This window comes from Xenopus laevis, chromosome 4L, assembly GCF_017654675.1.
Source record: "Xenopus laevis strain J_2021 chromosome 4L, Xenopus_laevis_v10.1, whole genome shotgun sequence".
Taxonomy (NCBI): Eukaryota; Metazoa; Chordata; class Amphibia; order Anura; family Pipidae; genus Xenopus; species Xenopus laevis.
This window is the reverse complement of record NC_054377.1, coordinates 6,823,013-6,840,445: the sequence shown is the minus strand read 5'-3', so window position 1 is coordinate 6,840,445 and position 17,433 is coordinate 6,823,013. Positions and strand designations below refer to the sequence as shown.

The 17,433-nt window shown below is 44.1% G+C and overlaps 1 protein-coding gene across 1 annotated transcript in view; it reads right to left on the bottom strand.

The window, feature by feature from the left end:
* Nucleotides 1-488: 488 nt before the first annotated feature.
* The window catches only part of ttc17.L (tetratricopeptide repeat domain 17 L homeolog), a 33,571-nt gene continuing 16,626 nt past the window's right edge, over nucleotides 489-17,433 (bottom strand). Inside the window, 14 exon segments of the mRNA XM_041589588.1 lie at nucleotides 489-984; nucleotides 1,124-1,267; nucleotides 1,726-1,845; nucleotides 1,943-2,026; nucleotides 2,104-2,263; nucleotides 2,368-2,488; nucleotides 2,572-2,731; nucleotides 2,818-3,062; nucleotides 3,321-3,498; nucleotides 12,681-12,944; nucleotides 14,316-14,393; nucleotides 14,933-15,101; nucleotides 15,293-15,408; nucleotides 16,448-16,585. Coding sequence (XP_041445522.1) covers nucleotides 853-984; nucleotides 1,124-1,267; nucleotides 1,726-1,845; nucleotides 1,943-2,026; nucleotides 2,104-2,263; nucleotides 2,368-2,488; nucleotides 2,572-2,731; nucleotides 2,818-3,062; nucleotides 3,321-3,498; nucleotides 12,681-12,944; nucleotides 14,316-14,393; nucleotides 14,933-15,101; nucleotides 15,293-15,408; nucleotides 16,448-16,585 — 2,109 coding nt within the window. The 3' untranslated portion in view covers nucleotides 489-852.

Sequence of the window (17,433 nt, the reverse complement as noted above, 5' to 3'; positions counted from 1 at the left end):
TCCTGGTTTGGCCTCTAACACTCTGAACCAAACCAGGATGATCCAAGCGTTTGGCTCCTGGACCAATGGTCGGAGATCATAGTGGAATTCTAGGAAGACCCATCTGGAGAGGACTGCATCGGGGCACTGATGTGCTCCTCACCCAATGGGATTATCCGAGCTGCCAATTCAAGGTCACCAAATGAGGAGATCTTTACCTGATACGGACATGGAAGATCCATCTGGAGAGGACCACATCGATGCACTGATGTTATCCTCGACCAATTGAGTTTCTAACCTGCCGAATGATCAAATCTTTGCCCGACTTGGCCTTGGAAGACCATTTGGGAGAGGACTACATTAAAGCACTGACGTGCTCCTCATTCAACAGTCGCCTAAAGGACCTGTTGGCCACCTTTAGCCCCATAGCCTGGTGGGCTCTTAAAGGACCCCTTTCATCTGTAGGGAATGTAAGCCAATATCAAAGCAGCTTCTCTGTGACTCAGAGACATGTTTATACCATTATATTATAATATATATTATATTAAATGCATTAAGAGCCATCCCGCCCCGTTTGCCTCTGATAAAGATTTGGTCACTCCCTGCTGCCCCGAGATTTAATAAGAAAGCACCGTTCTCCCCCTGCTTATAACAACACTCCCCAAAGCAACGGTTCAAAACATAAAAAATTGAAAACCTCAACGATTTAAAAATCCCGCCTGTGCCCCCGCTCTGGTAAAAGCAATGGATTTGTCTCCCTGTCCTTGTACAGAGCCGACGCCCCCATCCTTGAGCCGTGAGCCCACCTTGCAAGATCAATAAAACGGTTATGGAGGGGGGTTTAAAACCAATGATGCCGAGGAAAGGGGGACACTAAGGAGACAACCTCCCCTTCTTCATCAACAGGTGACACTGAATGGCACGAATTCGGTCCTTGGCGGGGGCAAATTCTGGCTGGAGCTTCAGAGTGGACTCGTACCATCGCATCGCCTTCTCATACTCCTCCTGCAGCAACAAATAAGGAGCCGAGTTGTACAACCTTAAGGGGCCAGTACATATTTAATCCAACAGCCCTGCTATTTGGTGCTAAGGTCAGTAGGGAGGGGCGTAAAGCTTAAGCACGTGGGACATTTCTGACACTTACCATTGCTACATACACATTGGCCAGAGTGAAGTGATTGACCACGAAGTGAGGAGCAATCTCCACCGCCATGGTGGCCACAATTATGGCATCGTTCCACAGTTTGGCATTGTGAAAGATGTTTGCCAAGCTGATGAGGGGCACATCCTGCAGGGAGGGAATAAACAGCTTTATTACCAATAGGCATATCAGCAAACATGTTTTTACTACTAGATGAACCACAAGCACTACTACTGTCTACATCTTCTACAACGACTACTTCTACTATGTCTACCTGTTCAAATACGTCAAATACTTAATCTACGTCTTCTACTTCCTCTACTACGTCTACTTCCTCTTCTACGTCTACTACCACGACTACTTCTTCTACTACATCTATTTCTTCTACTACGTCTACTTCTTCTACTACATCGTCTACTTCCTCTACTGCGTCTACTTCTACGTATACAACTACTTTTTCTTCTACATCTGCTTTTTCTTCTACGTCTACTTCTTCTTCTACGTCTACTTCTTCTTCTACGTCTACTTCTTCTTCTACGTCTACTACCACTACCACCACTACTACTACTACTACTACTACTACTACTACTACCACTACCACCGACCTTCATGTGATATGGAGCATAGTGGAGGGCCTGCCGTAAGCAGTCTATTGCTTTCTTGCCTTGGCCCTTAACCCTCCAGTAGAGAGCGGCCATGCTGGACAGAACCCACGATGTCTGGTTCTAGGGAGAAAACAGGAGATTCAGAGTCACCGGTATTGGGTTATTGGACCTCTGAGTGCAGGAGGCAAGACACAGATCTATCTCGCGTTGCCCTCACCTTCTCTAAGACTTTCATTATCCGGGTTCCTACTTGCTCCAGCGACTGAGGGAGGTACTTGTCCTTCCCCAAATTCTGTAGAACCTAAATAGAACCAAACGGGATGACGTGAGACGAATAAGGATAAGTCAGAGATTAAGCTCTTTGGCCGAGCTGCATACCTCCTTGAGTTGGCTTTCTCCTGTGTAGTGTATAGCAGCGCGGTTTGCTACGCCGTACAGGTGGTCCAACGTGTGCATGCTGGTGGCCAGGTTGGCGTTACACAGAGGCTCCACCCCCGGCTCTTGAAGAGCGGTGGCAAAGTCCACGTGTTCCGTGATACTGGACGCAAAAAGAAAAAGGTTTATTAAAGTTCCACTTAGGGTACTAATGGGGTGATCTAATGGCACATCAGAATCAGCCACAACCCGTGGATCAGAACTTACTCTATATTTTTAGCAGACACTGCTAGCCACGTGCTGGCCACTGTAGAGAGTTCCACCCTTCGATGCTTCAAACACTCATCGGGGCTCGGCCATCCCAATTTCTGGTAGTCGGGTCTCTTACCTGCAAACGAAGAACAGAAAACTTTCATCGTCCCTGTAACCCGACAGAAAAGGTTCAATAGAACGGGGGGCAATCGTGTGAACCTTGCGGGTCGGGGGCTGGTATCTTTGGGCCACTAATTTCTAGCGCAGCTTGGTAGTCACGGTCTCCGTCAGGCGCTTCTTCGTCTGCCGCGTCCATGAGATCAGCAGAGCTTGCTCCGTCCATCTTTGGTTTCTTGAGACGTTTCACCTGAAAGGTGATCTGCAGGGGCAGAGGGAAAGAATACAACTAGTACGGCAACTTCCCATTCGGAGCAACTATGGCCATCGCCATGCATTCTCTCTTACCCACTCAGCCTCATCATCATCGTCACAGTCTCCGAAGCAAGACTGACCATCCTCTGTCCCCTTCTTCAGGACTCTGATACCTTGTAGATCCATCCGACGGCCCTTGAGCTCCAGAGCCCCCTCAAAGGCTTCCAGGGGCCACGAGTTTTCAAACTCATCCACCAAGGCCAGCATTTCCTCCGACATGGGAGCTTCTCCTGCCGTCTCCTTCTCCTCGGTGCTGATATTGTCAGCCAAGATGACGTCTAAAAGGAAAAACAATGGAGGAATGAACAGATCCATTGCTCTAGAGCGGGAGCAGGGACAGCATAAGACAATCCGCAGGTTTTGGGTGGAGTTCCCCTTTAAAGATGTTAAAGGTTACATAGTAACATAGTAAGTTAGGTTGAAAAAAGACACGTCCATCAAGTTCAACCTTTGAACTCTATTATAACCTGCCTAACTGCCAGTTGATCCAGAGGAAGGCAAAAAAAATAAAAATTTCTTGTAGGCCTAGAGCTTACTCTCGAGCTGTAGACTAGAGGGTCTCGATTCCACCGTCTTCTCATCAGTAGCCACTTCCGCTCTTGTGCCATCTGCTTCCTCAAAGGATTGTGGGTAAGTGCGGAAATATTTCTGTGCATCATGACCATCTTTATTATGGCCTGGGTGGCAATGTCCTGCTGGGGGGGGGAAGAAAAAGTATTAAAGGGCAAGAAGATACACAGTGACGCCCCTGGGGAGCATTACATTAGATGAAAAGGCCAAATACAGAATTCTGTACAGAAATGAATGAATTTGCCCAATTATGAGACAAATACAACTTTCATGATCAACTGTCACTCAACTGTCACCCACAGTACAGAACAGACCTTTGCCTTTAAAAGAAGGCAAGTTGAAATAGCCGTGCCTATAGCTGGCCATACACAAGCTAATAAAAGTAGTCCAGACCTATTTGGACGCTTATTGGTCAATATATGATGCCCCACAGAAGGCCTATCCAATTCGCCTCAGCACGCCCTTTAGTATGTCCCATTATATTGGCCAATAAGATGCAGATCTTAAAGGGATTCGGTCCTGATTTTTATGATGTAGTTTTTATTTCTAAATGACACAGTTTACACTGCAAATAATTCACTCTACAATATAAAATTTCATTCCAGAACCAGCAAGTGTATTTTTTTTTAATTTATAATATTGGTCTGTAGGCAGACATCTTGCCTGGTCATGTGCTTTCAGAAAGAGCCAGCACTTTAGGATGGAACTGCTTTCTGGCAGGCTGTTGTTTCTCCTACTCAATGTAACTGAATGTGTCTCAGTGGGACCTGGATTTTACTATTGAGTGTTGTTCTTAGATCTACCAGGCAGCTGTTATCATGTGTTAGGGAGCTGCTATCTGGTTACCTGGAAAAGGGAGGGGGGTGATATCACTCCAACTTGCAGTACAGCAGTAAAGAGTGATTTAAGTTTATCAGAGCACAAGTCACATGACTGGGGGCATCTGGGAAATTGACAATATGTCTAGCCCCATGTCAGATTTCAAAATTAAATATAACAAAATCTGTTTCAGTGCAGAATTCTGCTGGAGCAGCACTATTAACTGATGTGTTTTGAATTTTCTTTTTCCCATGACAGTATCCCTTTAAGGTGTATGGCCAGATTTAGAGCCGATCTGCTGAGTAGACTACTATAAGGAGCCTGGTTTTTGCCATTGTCTCTCTGTATTAATCTGGAGCCCGGCCTGTGCCATTGTATCAATCAGAGGAAGCTGCTGAATGGAGGCTGAACGTCACAGAACAATTATCTGTCCTTAAATGACTCACGAGCAATAAAAGCCATGAACATACACAGGGCACTGCCGCAACACTAGTATTGAAATAAGTAACACAATAGGAAACTCGCTGGAGACTGGGGGATTTACGAAAGGCCCCTCGTCAGGTCTCGCTCTCTGCGCAAACAGGCCCCTGACTTAAAATATATGGCACCTCCCTCCTCCCATAAATACAAATATACAGAGAAGGAATGATCTGGGCACACAATAAGCTATACCCTCATACTGTACTGTCTAAGGGAATCAATATGGCACCTCCTCCTCCCATATGTATAAATACAAATATACAGAGAAGGAATGTTCTGGGCACACAATAAGCTATACCCTCATACTGTACTGTCTAAGGGAATCAATATGGCACCTCCTCCCATATGTATAAATACAAATATACAGAGAAGGAATGTTCTGGGCACACAATAAGCTATACCCTCATACTGTACTGTCTAAGGGAATCAATATGGCACCTCCTCCTCCCATATGTATAAATACAAATATACAGAGAAGGAATGTTCTGGGCACACAATAAGCTATACCCTCATACTGTACTGTCTAAGGGAATCAATATGGCACCTCCCTCCTCCCATATGTATAAATACAAATATACAGAGAAGGAATGTTCTGGGCACACAATAAGCTATACCCTCATACTGTACTGTCTAAGGGAATCAATATGGCACCTCCCTCCTCCCATATGTATAAATACAAATATACAGAGAAGGAATGTTCTGGCACACAATAAGCTATACCCTCATACTGTACTGTCTAAGGGAATCAATATGGCACCCTTCCCTCCTCCCATATGTATAAATACAAATATACAGAGAAGGAATGTTCTGGGCACACAATAAGCTATACCCTCATACTGTACTGTCTAAGGGAATCAATATGGCACCTCCCTCCTCCCATATGTATAAATACAAATATACAGAGAAGGAATGTTCTGGGCACACAATAAGCTATACCCTCATACTGTACTGTCTAAAGGGGAATCAATATGGCACCTCCCTCCTCCATATGTATAAATACAAATATACAGAGAAGGAATGTTCTGGCACACAATAAGCCTATACCCTCATACTGTACTGTCTAAGGGAATCAATATGGCACCTCCCTCCTCCCATATGTATAATACAAATATACAGAGAAGGAATGTTCTGGGCACACAATAAGCTTATACCCTCATACTGTAACTGTCTAAGGGAATCAATATGGCACCTCCTCGTCCATAGTTAATACAAATATACAGAAGAAGGAATGTTCTGGGCACACAATAAGCTATACCCTCATACTGTACTGTCTAAGGGAATCAATATGGCACCTCCTCTCCCATATGTATAAATACAAATATACAGAGAGATGTTCTGGGCACACAATACTTACCTCATACTGTACTGCTAAGGAATCAATATGATCCTCTCCCATATGTATAAATAAATATACAGAGAAGGAATGTTCTGGGCACATAATAAGCTATATCCTCATACTGTACTGTCTAAGGGAATCAATATGGCACCTCCTCCTCCCATATGTATAAAACAAATATCAGAGAAGGAATGTTCGGGGCCCACACAATAAGCTAACCCTGCATACTGTACTGTCTAAGGGAAATCAAAAAGGCACCTCCTCCTCCCATATGTATAAATACAAATATACAGAAAAGGAATGTTCTGGGCACACAATACGCTCATCAAAGGGAAACAATATGGCAGCTTCTGTTAGAAACACTGTGTATTTGAATGTATTTACCAATAGCCGGCGCTGTATAAAGTATAATACTAATAATTAAAACAACTCAGCCTTTTCTCCCCAGAATGAATGCAGAAATGTGCTCCGACCGCCCCCTCCCCTTCCCATCAACCTGACTTATAACCCCCACAGCACCGAGCATGAAATCTTAATGTGAAATTCATGAGAGCGTCTGACGCACTCTCGCTGCCCGTGCCTCCGAGGCTAAAATTAGGCTGTTTCAGTTGACACCAAATAAAGTCTAATTCATAAGTGGGTGTTTTCCTGCCCAACACCACCCATACGTCGGGGCTACGCTGCTCCTACGAACGCAAGTCTGGCCCCTGAACGAGCCGTGACACCACTAGCTGTGATGATGATTTTTGTAGACGGGAAACACCAAACAGGGGAATTTAGGGGTAGGGTTATCTCTGGCAGCTTCAGAGGCTCCTTGATCTTTGGTTTCAATGGGAAAACGACTGCCGACGTGACGGGATTTTTACCGAGGCGGCATTTGTAGCACGAGATCTTTATCTGCCGGGACTTGATTCTTGTTAAAGGGAAACTACAAGCTCCAAGTCTTAGGGCAGCCACACGTGGGGTGTCCAGCCATACACAGCATGTAACGATACAACTGGTCTTGTGGTGGTTACATTGGAGATGGTGGGGTGCTGAACCCCCCCGGAGTGAGCACCAAGCTTCATTGAAGTAGGAGCCAGGGTGAGCAGATGCATGTATCTGCATGGCCAACATTTCTATAGTTCCGCTCATTCGGGCTGAACTGGAAGAGCAGAGGAGAAACTGGCCGACATGGTGCATCAGTAGATGACCTTTCCGAAGACATCTAATCAATGAACCATCCAACCTACCATTGCTACACATGCTATGTAGATTCTGGTCGGCACTGCCAGGCTCATATACACATCAAAAATGATATGAAATGGGCAACTCCTTTTTACCAGTAGAGGCAAAAAAGTTGCCTGGAACCTCATGGAAAGTCATAAAAGATAAATGCTCTCTTGGGACTTCTCATAGCGGCCAACCAAAAGTTGAAAATGGAAAGTCCAAATCTTGAAGGCCAGAGCTCTTAAAGCAGTTCATGTTTCTTATGTACTCCATGGCATGTGTTGGCTTCAAGTGCAGCTTCTACCCAACCTTCTACAGAGCAGTGATGGGCGGGCCAACAAAAAGCCGACCCGCATCCTCCACCAAAGATGTGGCCGAATCACGAACAGAAGGCAAACGCCAACTGGCATATCTAAATTTGAGAAAAATGAAAAATTCCCAGGAATTGTAAACAAAAACATTTCTGGCGTTGAGTTGCCAGAACGTCAAAGTCACATGACTTCAGAGATCAGCTGAGCTGCAAAAAAAAAAAAAGGGGGCTCCAACCAGCCAAATCCTAAATATGGTGTCTTCAAACCAAATTATTTAACGATTATTTTAGATGCGGTCGAAGCAACGGGACAATGTTAACACACCAGAGTGCCCAGCCTGCCTTCGCCTACAATGGAGATCTTACTAGTAAAGGGTCCAATTTATCAAAAAAAAAAATCAAAAATTGAATTCATGAAGACACTTTGTTCCTCCCACAGACTATATTTATCTTTCTTATTTTCTAAATTTTGTTGCCAATCGGAAACTCGGAAAGCTGCAGAGATCTTCCCAAAGTCTACTGTTGAAAATTGTTCTCAAGCGTTTTCACAACGGTAAGATTTCAAACAACAAACGACGGGGGAAAAAGGGTTAATATTTCTGCCGTTAGGAAATAGTTGAAAATTGAGAATTCCAGAGTTTTTTCAGCTTTTGTACTGCCGTTATAATGCATTTTAAACAGCGGCGCCACCTGCTGCCCACATTTTGTCCACCTGTCTGCACTTGATGGAAAATTAGGTTAGTGAGAAGCGGAAAGTGTTGGGATGCTGCTCTATGTAGTCTAGTCGACTGCCCAAAACAGTTGCTAAAAAGAGCACCAAATTGTGTGCCATATACATGCCAGGCTCCAGTCTGCACCCAGCTGTTCAGGGGCAAATGTAGGGGCTATAAATGCAGCCCAAGTTCTAACTGACTCGGTTTAACACAATCTACTCACCCCTCATTCGGTACCAACCGCACTTTAAGCTTATTCAGATCATGAGCATAAAGGGTCACCATATTGAGGGGCTGAGGTGAATTGTATTAATTGTATCATTACTACAAGTCCCAGCATCCCTCATCAATCCCAGCGCCAACAGCTGCCTATTCCAGGATTAAAATTTGGATGGTTGGCAAACAAATTTTCCCAGATTTCGCCCCAAAATTTTACTTTTCCGCACCTTTGGGGCGCACCCTTTTAATGAATGGGGGCTCTGATTAAATTTCAGGGTAAAATTTCCCCCCTGCTGGCCCCTTTCGTGTCACTTTTTTCACTAGCCCTCCTGGGGACGGGCCCGTTTCCGCTCAGTGACGCAAGAAAAAGACCCACAATGGATTCCTTCCAACTCTTCGGGGGACACAGACACTAAGGGAAGAGCTCAATTTAACTCTACAACCCAGTTTTTTTTTTTGCAGATAAGAGAGACTCGAAAATGTGATTAGTGTGTCTCTCACATGATAGATAGATATAGAGTTAGGAGCCCGTGCTCTGAATGAGAAATCTGCCCTTTCTCTCTCTCTTCTTTCTATCTCTCTCCTTTCTCTCTCTTTGTACTCTCTTCTTTCAAATCAAATCAAATGAGCTTTATCTTTCTCTCTCTCTTTGTACTCTTTCTTCTTTCTTTCTCTCTCCTTTCGTTCTCCCTCTCTCTCTTGGTTCTCTCTCTCTTGGTTCTCTCTCTCTCTTGGTTCTCTCTCTCTGGGGTTCCTTTTCCCCCTTTCCTCTCTCTTCGTTTTTGTTTTTTTTTCTCTCCTTCCGTTCTCTCTCTCCTCTCTCTCTCTTCTTCTCTCCCCTTTCTCTCCCTTTTCTTTCTCTCTCTTTCTCCTCTTTTCGTTCTCTCTCTCTCTCTTCATTCTCTCCTCTTCATTCTCCTCTCTCTCTCTTCTTCTTCTTTCTCTTTCTCCTTTTTCCCTCTTTCTCTCTCTTCTTTCCCATTCTCTCTCTCTCTCCATTCTCTTCTCCTTCCATTTCTCTCTTCTTATTTCCTGCTCCCCTTCACTCTTTTTTCTCTTTCTCTCTCCGTTTATTCTCTCTTTCTCTTATTCCCCTTTTCTCTCGCTCTTCCCCAAAAGAGAGAGGAAAAGAGAGAGACGAGAGGGGAGAGAGAGAGAGAGAGAGGGAGAGAGAGAGAGAGAAAAGAGGAAGAGAGAGAAACGAGAGAAGGAAAGGAGACAAAATGGGGAAGAGTGGAAAAACTAATAAAACCACCTTTCATTAAAACTGATTTGGGATCTGGGTGTTGGCCAGTAAACGTCTTTTTGGGGGGTGGGCATATGTTGTCATATTGCTTTTTGGGCTCACTGGGAGTGGTGGGCAATGGGCTCAAAAGTTCCCCACAAAACCTACGGGGGATTGGGAAAAAAAACAGGGATTTGACTACACTGTTTTTTTAAATGCCCCCCCAAAGGGGGCCTGGGAAACTGAAGTTCAAAAATGGGGGTAGGGTCCCCGGGCGTATGTACCCGAGTAAATTAAACACAAATAACCCTCTCTAAAAGTGGGGGTCCCTCTTCCCTTGATGGGGATCATCTGTCACTGGGGGCCCATAAACAGTTTTGGGGCGTCACATAAAAATATAACGCCAAAACCCGGGGTTACCCTTTCCCCAGATTTTTTTTCCTTTGGGCCCAACCCGAATTTTGGGATAAAGTAAATTAGGGGGGGGGGGTAGGAGATTTTTTTTCCCCCTTTTTCCTTTTAATGCCCGGCCCACATTTGCATTTTTGCAAATAGGATTCAGATTCGCACCAACAGGGGTTTTCCCGGGCCAAAAACCAACTAGTGGGTTTCGGGGGCAATTCCGCTATAATTTTCCCAGGGACCAGAATGGATAAAAAATCACAGCACAAAAAAATTTTGTTGGGGAATGCGGGAACAAGGGTTTGGGTGCAAGGGGAAACAATAGAGGGGGTTTCCGCGTTAGAAAACGGGGGGAAAAGGGGGGTTATAATAATCAGAGGGGGGGGCTAAAGTGCTTACCCCCCCTGGGAAAACGGACGAGCTGACTTTTTTAAAGGAACGGGTAGGAGCTGCAAAACAGGGGGGAATTTGCCCGTAAGCTCCCTCACACTCTTTTTTCAAACCCCCTGATATCCAGCGGCCGCTCGGAAGACTTGCAGGGGCCCCGTGGGGGGTTCTTGAGGGAGAGGTAAGTTTTTCCCCAGGCTCAGCAAGGTTTTGTGGTGCAATGTAAAAAGGGAAAAAACCCGGGCGGTGACAGCAACACGGGGTCGGCACATACAGCGAAAGCTGGACTTGGTGATTCCCGGGAGCCTGGGACCCCAATATAAGGGGTAAAATAAGACCAACCGACATCCCGCCGACAGCTGTGAAATCCCCAGGGAGGGAGCAGTATACAGAGCAGTGTCTCACTGAAGACTCTGCCCTCGATATCAGGGTCCCCAACCTTATTTTACCCATGAACCACATTCAAATGTAAAAAAAAATTTGGGGAGCATCATAAGCATGAGACAAGTTCCTGGGGTGCCAAATAAGTGCTATGGTTGACTATTTGGACTAAATGGAGGCAACCCCACCCTATTGGGTTTATTTAATATTTAGATGATTGTCTAGTAGACTTAAGGTATGAAGATCCAAATTACAGAAAGATCCCTTATCTGGAAAACCCCAGGTCCAGAGCATTCTATACACAGGCCCACTATAAGGGTAGGACTAAACGGAAGTTTTCTGCGCGATCCGACGCACTGCCACAAATCATATGCAACGGAAATAAGAGATAGAAATGTCAGATGAAGTCGCAGCGACGTTTCTATCTTTTGCCTTATTTCCGTTGCATACGATTTGTGGCAGTGCGTCGGATCGCGCCGAAAATGTCCGTGTAGTCCTACCCTGAAAGGGAGATGCCTGTCCCATTTAGCAGTACAAAACTGCTAACGTTTATGCAAACTGTTCAAAGCCCAAAAGTAAAGCAACTTCACGGTTACTTAGCAAAAAAATAAAATAAAAAAAGGAAGCAAATAATGTAATTTGTAAAAATTTCCCACCGCTTTCAATCCACCCCATGCTTCAAATGAACAGCCCGAGGCAGTTCTCCGTAGCAACAACTATCATGGAACCAGCCCGAGGCAGTTCTCGTAGCAACAACTATCATGGAACCAGCCCGAAGCAGTTCTCCATAGCAACAACGATCATGGAAACAGCCCGAGGCAGTTCTCCGTAGCAACAACTATCATGGAACCAGCCCGAAGCAGTTCTCCATAGCAACAACGATCATGGAACCAGCCCGAGGCAGTTCTCCATAGCAACAACGATCATGGAAACAGCCCGAAGCAGTTCTCTGTAGCAACAACTATCATGAAACCAGCCAGAGACAGTTCTCCATAGCAACAACTATCATGAAACCAGCCCGAGGCAGTTCTCCGTAGCAACAACGATCATGGAACCAGCCCGAGGCAGTTCTCTGTAGCAACAACTATTATGGAACAAGCTCGGGCAACTTGAGGGACTCTGGTTGCTGAATTACAGCTCCCAAAATGTTGACAAATGGTGCTGCAGAAGGGCCTCTGCTTTTCATCATTGTAGAGCATCTCTCTCTCTCAAAAATGATCCCATAACTCTGTAGTATATTAAAAAAATCATCATGTTAAAAAGAGCATAAGAGCCCATGGTATCCCGCCTTACGCGTTTCATACCCTCCGGTACTTAATCATAGGCAGGAGATGGGACTTTTTCTTCAACAATTTACTAATTATGGGGTTTATTTACTGAACTCAGGTTGGGCTTTTTGGGGCAAAACTTTTCAGGTTTTTTTTTTTTTTTTTTAAACTAAAAATTTTAGGTTTTTTTTCAAGTTTTATTAAAGCCCGATGCAGCAAAAAGCCTGAATCTGAAAATCCACCATCTCAGGCGTGTTGAGGTTTTATAATAGTTAGTGGACGAGGTCCCGATCCTATTTGGAAGTTTCTATGGTCTGCGCTGGAATTAGCCCGAAAATCTGATCTTTTCGGGCGAAAATCCAGAAAAAATGTGAGTGATACGGGGGAAAAAAGACTCATCGTACGATTTTATTGAGCTTTTACCCGACCGATTAAATCAAGCTTTTCACTAATAAATAAGGTCAAATTGTGTTTAAAAAAAAAAAAAAAAAAAAAATTCAGATTTTAGTAAATAACCCTCTAAATGTGTAGAATTCCATAACAAACGGGACAATTTAACCCCTCGCTGTCTGTTTCAGAGCCGACGTGAATAGTACAGCAGGCAACGAAGCCTCACCTCTGATTGGTCGATGGCCAACGCTTGAAGGAGCAGCTTGCTGGCGTCCGAGTGAAAGCCGTAGTGCGTTAGTAAATTGGCCAGATTGACCAATGGAATGTGTTGTTGTTGGGGCGGAGAGAGGTTCAATGCCCTACGCAAACAGGCCAGGACTTGGGTGCTGTTCCCTACAGAGCGCCAATATAAAGCGGCTTCGTTCAGCGCGGACCAGATGGGACCCACTGGCTGAAATTTAGAGAAAAACAAAAGGGAAAAATGGTGAATCAGGAAGTAAAGTCGGAGGACACATGGGAATACTTGGGATCATAATTAGGGATCCACTATTCTGGATTCGGGCGAACCCTTCGCGAAAGATTCGATCGAATTACGAACCTGAATCCAAAATTTGCATATGCAAATTAGGGGTGGGAAGAGGAAAACATTTTTAACTTCCTTGTTTTGAGACAAAAAGTCACGTGATTTCCCTCCCGCCCCTAATTTGCATATGCAAATTAGGATTCCGCCGGGCAGAAGGATTCGGCCGAATCCTGATGAAAAAGCCAGAATACCTGGATTCGGTGCCTCCCTAATCATAATGGAAGCATTTTGGAAATCATACGATTGGTTGGATGGCTAAAGGCAACAGAACTTGGGGTATTTCGACCTCCATTAAAGGGATACTGTCGTGGGAAAACATGTTTTTTCCAAAACACATCAGTTAATAGAGCTGCTCAGGCAGAATTCTGCACTGAAATCCATTTCTCAAAAGAGCAAACCGATTTTTTTATATTCAATTTTGAAATCTGACATGGGGCTAGACATATTGTCAGTTTCCCAGCTGCCCCCAGTCATGTGACTTGTGCTCTGATAAACTTCTGTCACTCTTTACTGCTAAAAGTCTATAAAAAATAAAAAGTATACTTGCATCTCAATCCACCCTACGCGTTTTGTACCCACAAGGGCACTTAATCATGGCTGGGTACGAAACGCGTAGGACGGATGCAGATGCAAGTATACTTTTTTTAACTTTGACTAATAAAGATATATATTTTTAAATAAAGTATTTTGGTCCTGTGGATCCGTTTGAGTGCCAGACAGTCCTGCTTTTTTATCGAATACTCTGGTTTGCCGCTCCCTAAAGCTGGGGGTCTGGGGCACATGGACCACATCTACTACTTGGTGAGATATCTACATTCTGGGGCACCTTGTTTCTCCTACTATTGTGATTCAGATCTAATAACAACACTCAATAGTAAAATCCAGGTCCCACTGAGACTCATTCAGTTACATTGAGTAGGAGAAACAACAGCCTGCCAGAAAGCAGTTCCATCCTAAAGTGCTGGCTCTTTCTGAAATCACATGACCAGGCAAAATGACCTGAGATGCACCTACACACCAATATTACAACTAAATACACTTGCTGGTTCAGGAATTACATTTTATATTGTACAGCGAATTATTTGCAGTGTAAACAGTGTCATTTAGAAATAAAAACTACACCATAAAAATCATGACAGAATCCCTTGAAAATGGCTTCAGACTTTGCAACTTTGGAAGAGGAAAAACTCAATTAGGGAAATGTCACATAAACAAAACAGAAGAAATGGAACGACTTACGTTTGCTAGAAAGTGAGAAAGGGAGGCTGCAATTTCCTCTTCAGACACACTGATGTTATTGGCTCGGGAAAGCAAAATCTGGAAAGAGAATTCAATTCAGTCCTGTAACCTTCCCAAATCTCCCCCAGGCAATGGCAAATCCAAAACATGGACCCTGCACAATGATTCAGCCAGCAAAGACGCTTTACTGCACTGCTGCAACTATATTATCATTAACATATAAAGGAATTTTATCAATAGCCCTGTCCCTGCTGTACCTGTTTGGGGGTCTGGTTCAGCTGCTGTACCTGTTTGGGGGTCTGGTTCAGATGCTGTACCTGTTTGGGGGTCTGGTTCAGCTGCTGTACCTGTTTGGGGGTCTGGTTCAGCTGCTGTACCTGTTTGGGGGTCTGGTTCAGCTGCTGTACCTGTTTGGGGGTCTGGTTCAGATGCTGTACCTGTTTGGGGGTCTGGTTCAGATGCTGTACCTGTTTGGGGGTCTGGTTCAGATGCTGTACCTGTTTGGGGGTCTGGTTCAGATGCTGTACCTGTTTGGGGGTCTGGTTCAGATGCTGTACCTGTTTGGGGGTCTGGTTCAGATGCTGTACCTGTTTGGGGGTCTGGTTCAGATGCTGTACCTGTTTGGCGTGGGGGTCAGGCTTCAGTTGCTTCAGGTCCATCCTGCTCTCCAGCTCTAGCAGCAGTTGGTTCAGGCTTTCGTTTCTGCGCACATCACTAACAGATGTGCAGTCTGGAGTCTGAGTGTCAGCTCCTGTGTCTATCAGCTTTGATACCACTGGAATGACCCTGCGCACAGGCACCAATAAATACAAGTTGTTATAAATACAAGTTGTGAAACATTAAGGCCAGAATACATCTCATACAAAGGCCAATGCTTCCCTGCAATAATGTACATCATCTCAGTAAAATTCTACAGGTTACTAAAGAATTAGTACAGAGAGTGGAACAGTAATAAGGATCTACACGGAGACACTTACCCCAGGACTCTCTGCTCAGGAGGTAGGTAGTACGTTGGAAGATCTTCAGGTGCAGGAATAGTTGGAAAACGCTTGACACATTCTGCTTTGTGAGGCCACAGTTGGTTTGGCTCTTGCTAAAGGGGAGCATAAAAACATCAAGTGCTTTTCAAACAAAACGGCTCATTTATTTGTCGTTATTATGGTTTATTCAGTTCTCTATAATACCATTAAATTGATGCTGCCAAGTTGCCCTTCAGGGCAGAGACACACGGTCAGATTTGGGGAGATTAGTCGCCTAGCGACTAATCTCCCCAAACTGCCTTCCCGCCCGCTAGAATGAAAATCGCCAGCGGGATGGCACTCGGAGCGCTTCGTTTTCCGAAGTCACCCGAAGTTGCCTCACAAGGAAACTTTGGGCGACTTTGGAAAACGAATCGCTCCGAGTGCAACCCTTCGGCAATTTTCATTCTAGCCGGTGGGAAGGCAGTTCGGGGAGATTAGTCGCCCAGATGAAGGGGAGATTAGTCGTCCGGAAGAAGGGGAGATTAGTCGCCCAGAAATAGGTGAGATTAGTTGCCAGGAAGAAGGGGAGATTAGTCGCCCGGAAGATGGGGAGATTAGTTGCCCGGAAGAAGGGAGATTAGTCGCCAGGAAGATGGGGAGATTAGTCATTAGTTGCCTGGAAGAAGGGGAGATTAGTCGCCCCTAAATAGGGGAGATTAGTTGCCCAGAAGAAGAGGAGATTTTGTCTTGGGGGCGACTAATCTTCCCAAATCTGACCGTGTGTCTCTGCCCTTATTAACAAAAAAAGAGGGAAGAGAAGGGGTGGGAAAGAAAGAAAGAAAGAAAGAAAGAAAGAAAGAAAGAAAGAAAGAAAGAAAGAAAGAAAGAAAGAAAGAAAGAAAGAAAGAAAGAAAGAAAGAAAGAAAGAAAGAAAGAAAGAAAGGAAGAAAGGAAGAAAGGACACATCCAGTTTCCTCTAAGAATTTGAATAATGAAAACATTGTGAGTGATGACATCATCATTTCCCTTCTTTCCTGGAACTCACAGGCTCAACTACAAACATCAGAGTAAAGAGCAAGTTGTAACTTCCCAAATAGCTTTCACTGTTGTAACCCCTCAATACTGGAAAAAGTGCTCCTCCCTGTGCTGCTATAACAGGAGGAAACTTACACCAAAACTATCCGCTCCCATGTCCCACACTTTAACGGGAGAACGTGGAACGAGGGGGCGATCAAGTAAGACGCTCTGGTTTGTGGGGACTTCAAGGTTCCCAGATGTCATGTGTGCGAACGACGTGTCATCACCAAACTGAAAAAGATTTTAAAAAAAACACACAAAAATAAATGACAGTAAATTAATTGGATCATCACTAATGAGAGACTAATGATATGGCGCCATGTTTATGTTTTTTATTATTTGCGGTTTTTGAGTTATTTAGCTTTTTATTCAGCAGCTCTCCAGTTTGTGATTTCAGCCATCTGGTTGCTAGGATCCAAATTCCCCTAGCAACCATGCAATGATTTGAATAAGAGACTGGAATATGAATAGGAGAGGCCTGAATAGAAAGATGAGTAATAAAAAGTAGTAATAACAATAAGAGGAAATTCTAATTTGAGTTTTTTTTATGGTCAAAACTCAAATCCGACTAGGGAGTTATTTAAATTCAATTCGAGTTTTTTTTAAAAATCAGATTTGATTTTCGAGATTTATCATACTCTGGCCCTTTAAGAACTCAAATTCGACTATTTGGCACCTAAAAACCTGCCGAATTGCTGTTTAAGTCAATGGGAGACGTCCTGAGATCCATTTGTAGTTGTTTAAAGCCTTCCTGACACTCAATGCTGTTTTCAGAGGAAAAACTCTAATCAAATTCGAGTTTTTGGGTCGATTTCATTCATCCGAGTTTAGAAAGGTCAATTTTATTTTTTTTAATAAATTTCAATTGGTCGAATTTCGAATTTATGCGAGTTTAGGGGAGTTTTTAAAGGGGTGGGTCACCTTTACGGTAAATTTTACCATGTTATAGAATGGCTAATTCTAAAGCAACTTTTCAATTGGTCTTCGATATATTTATTTTTTATAGTTATTTGCCTTTTTCTTCTGACTCTTTGCAGCTTTCAAATGGGGGTCGCCGACTCCCTTCTAAAAAAACAAAT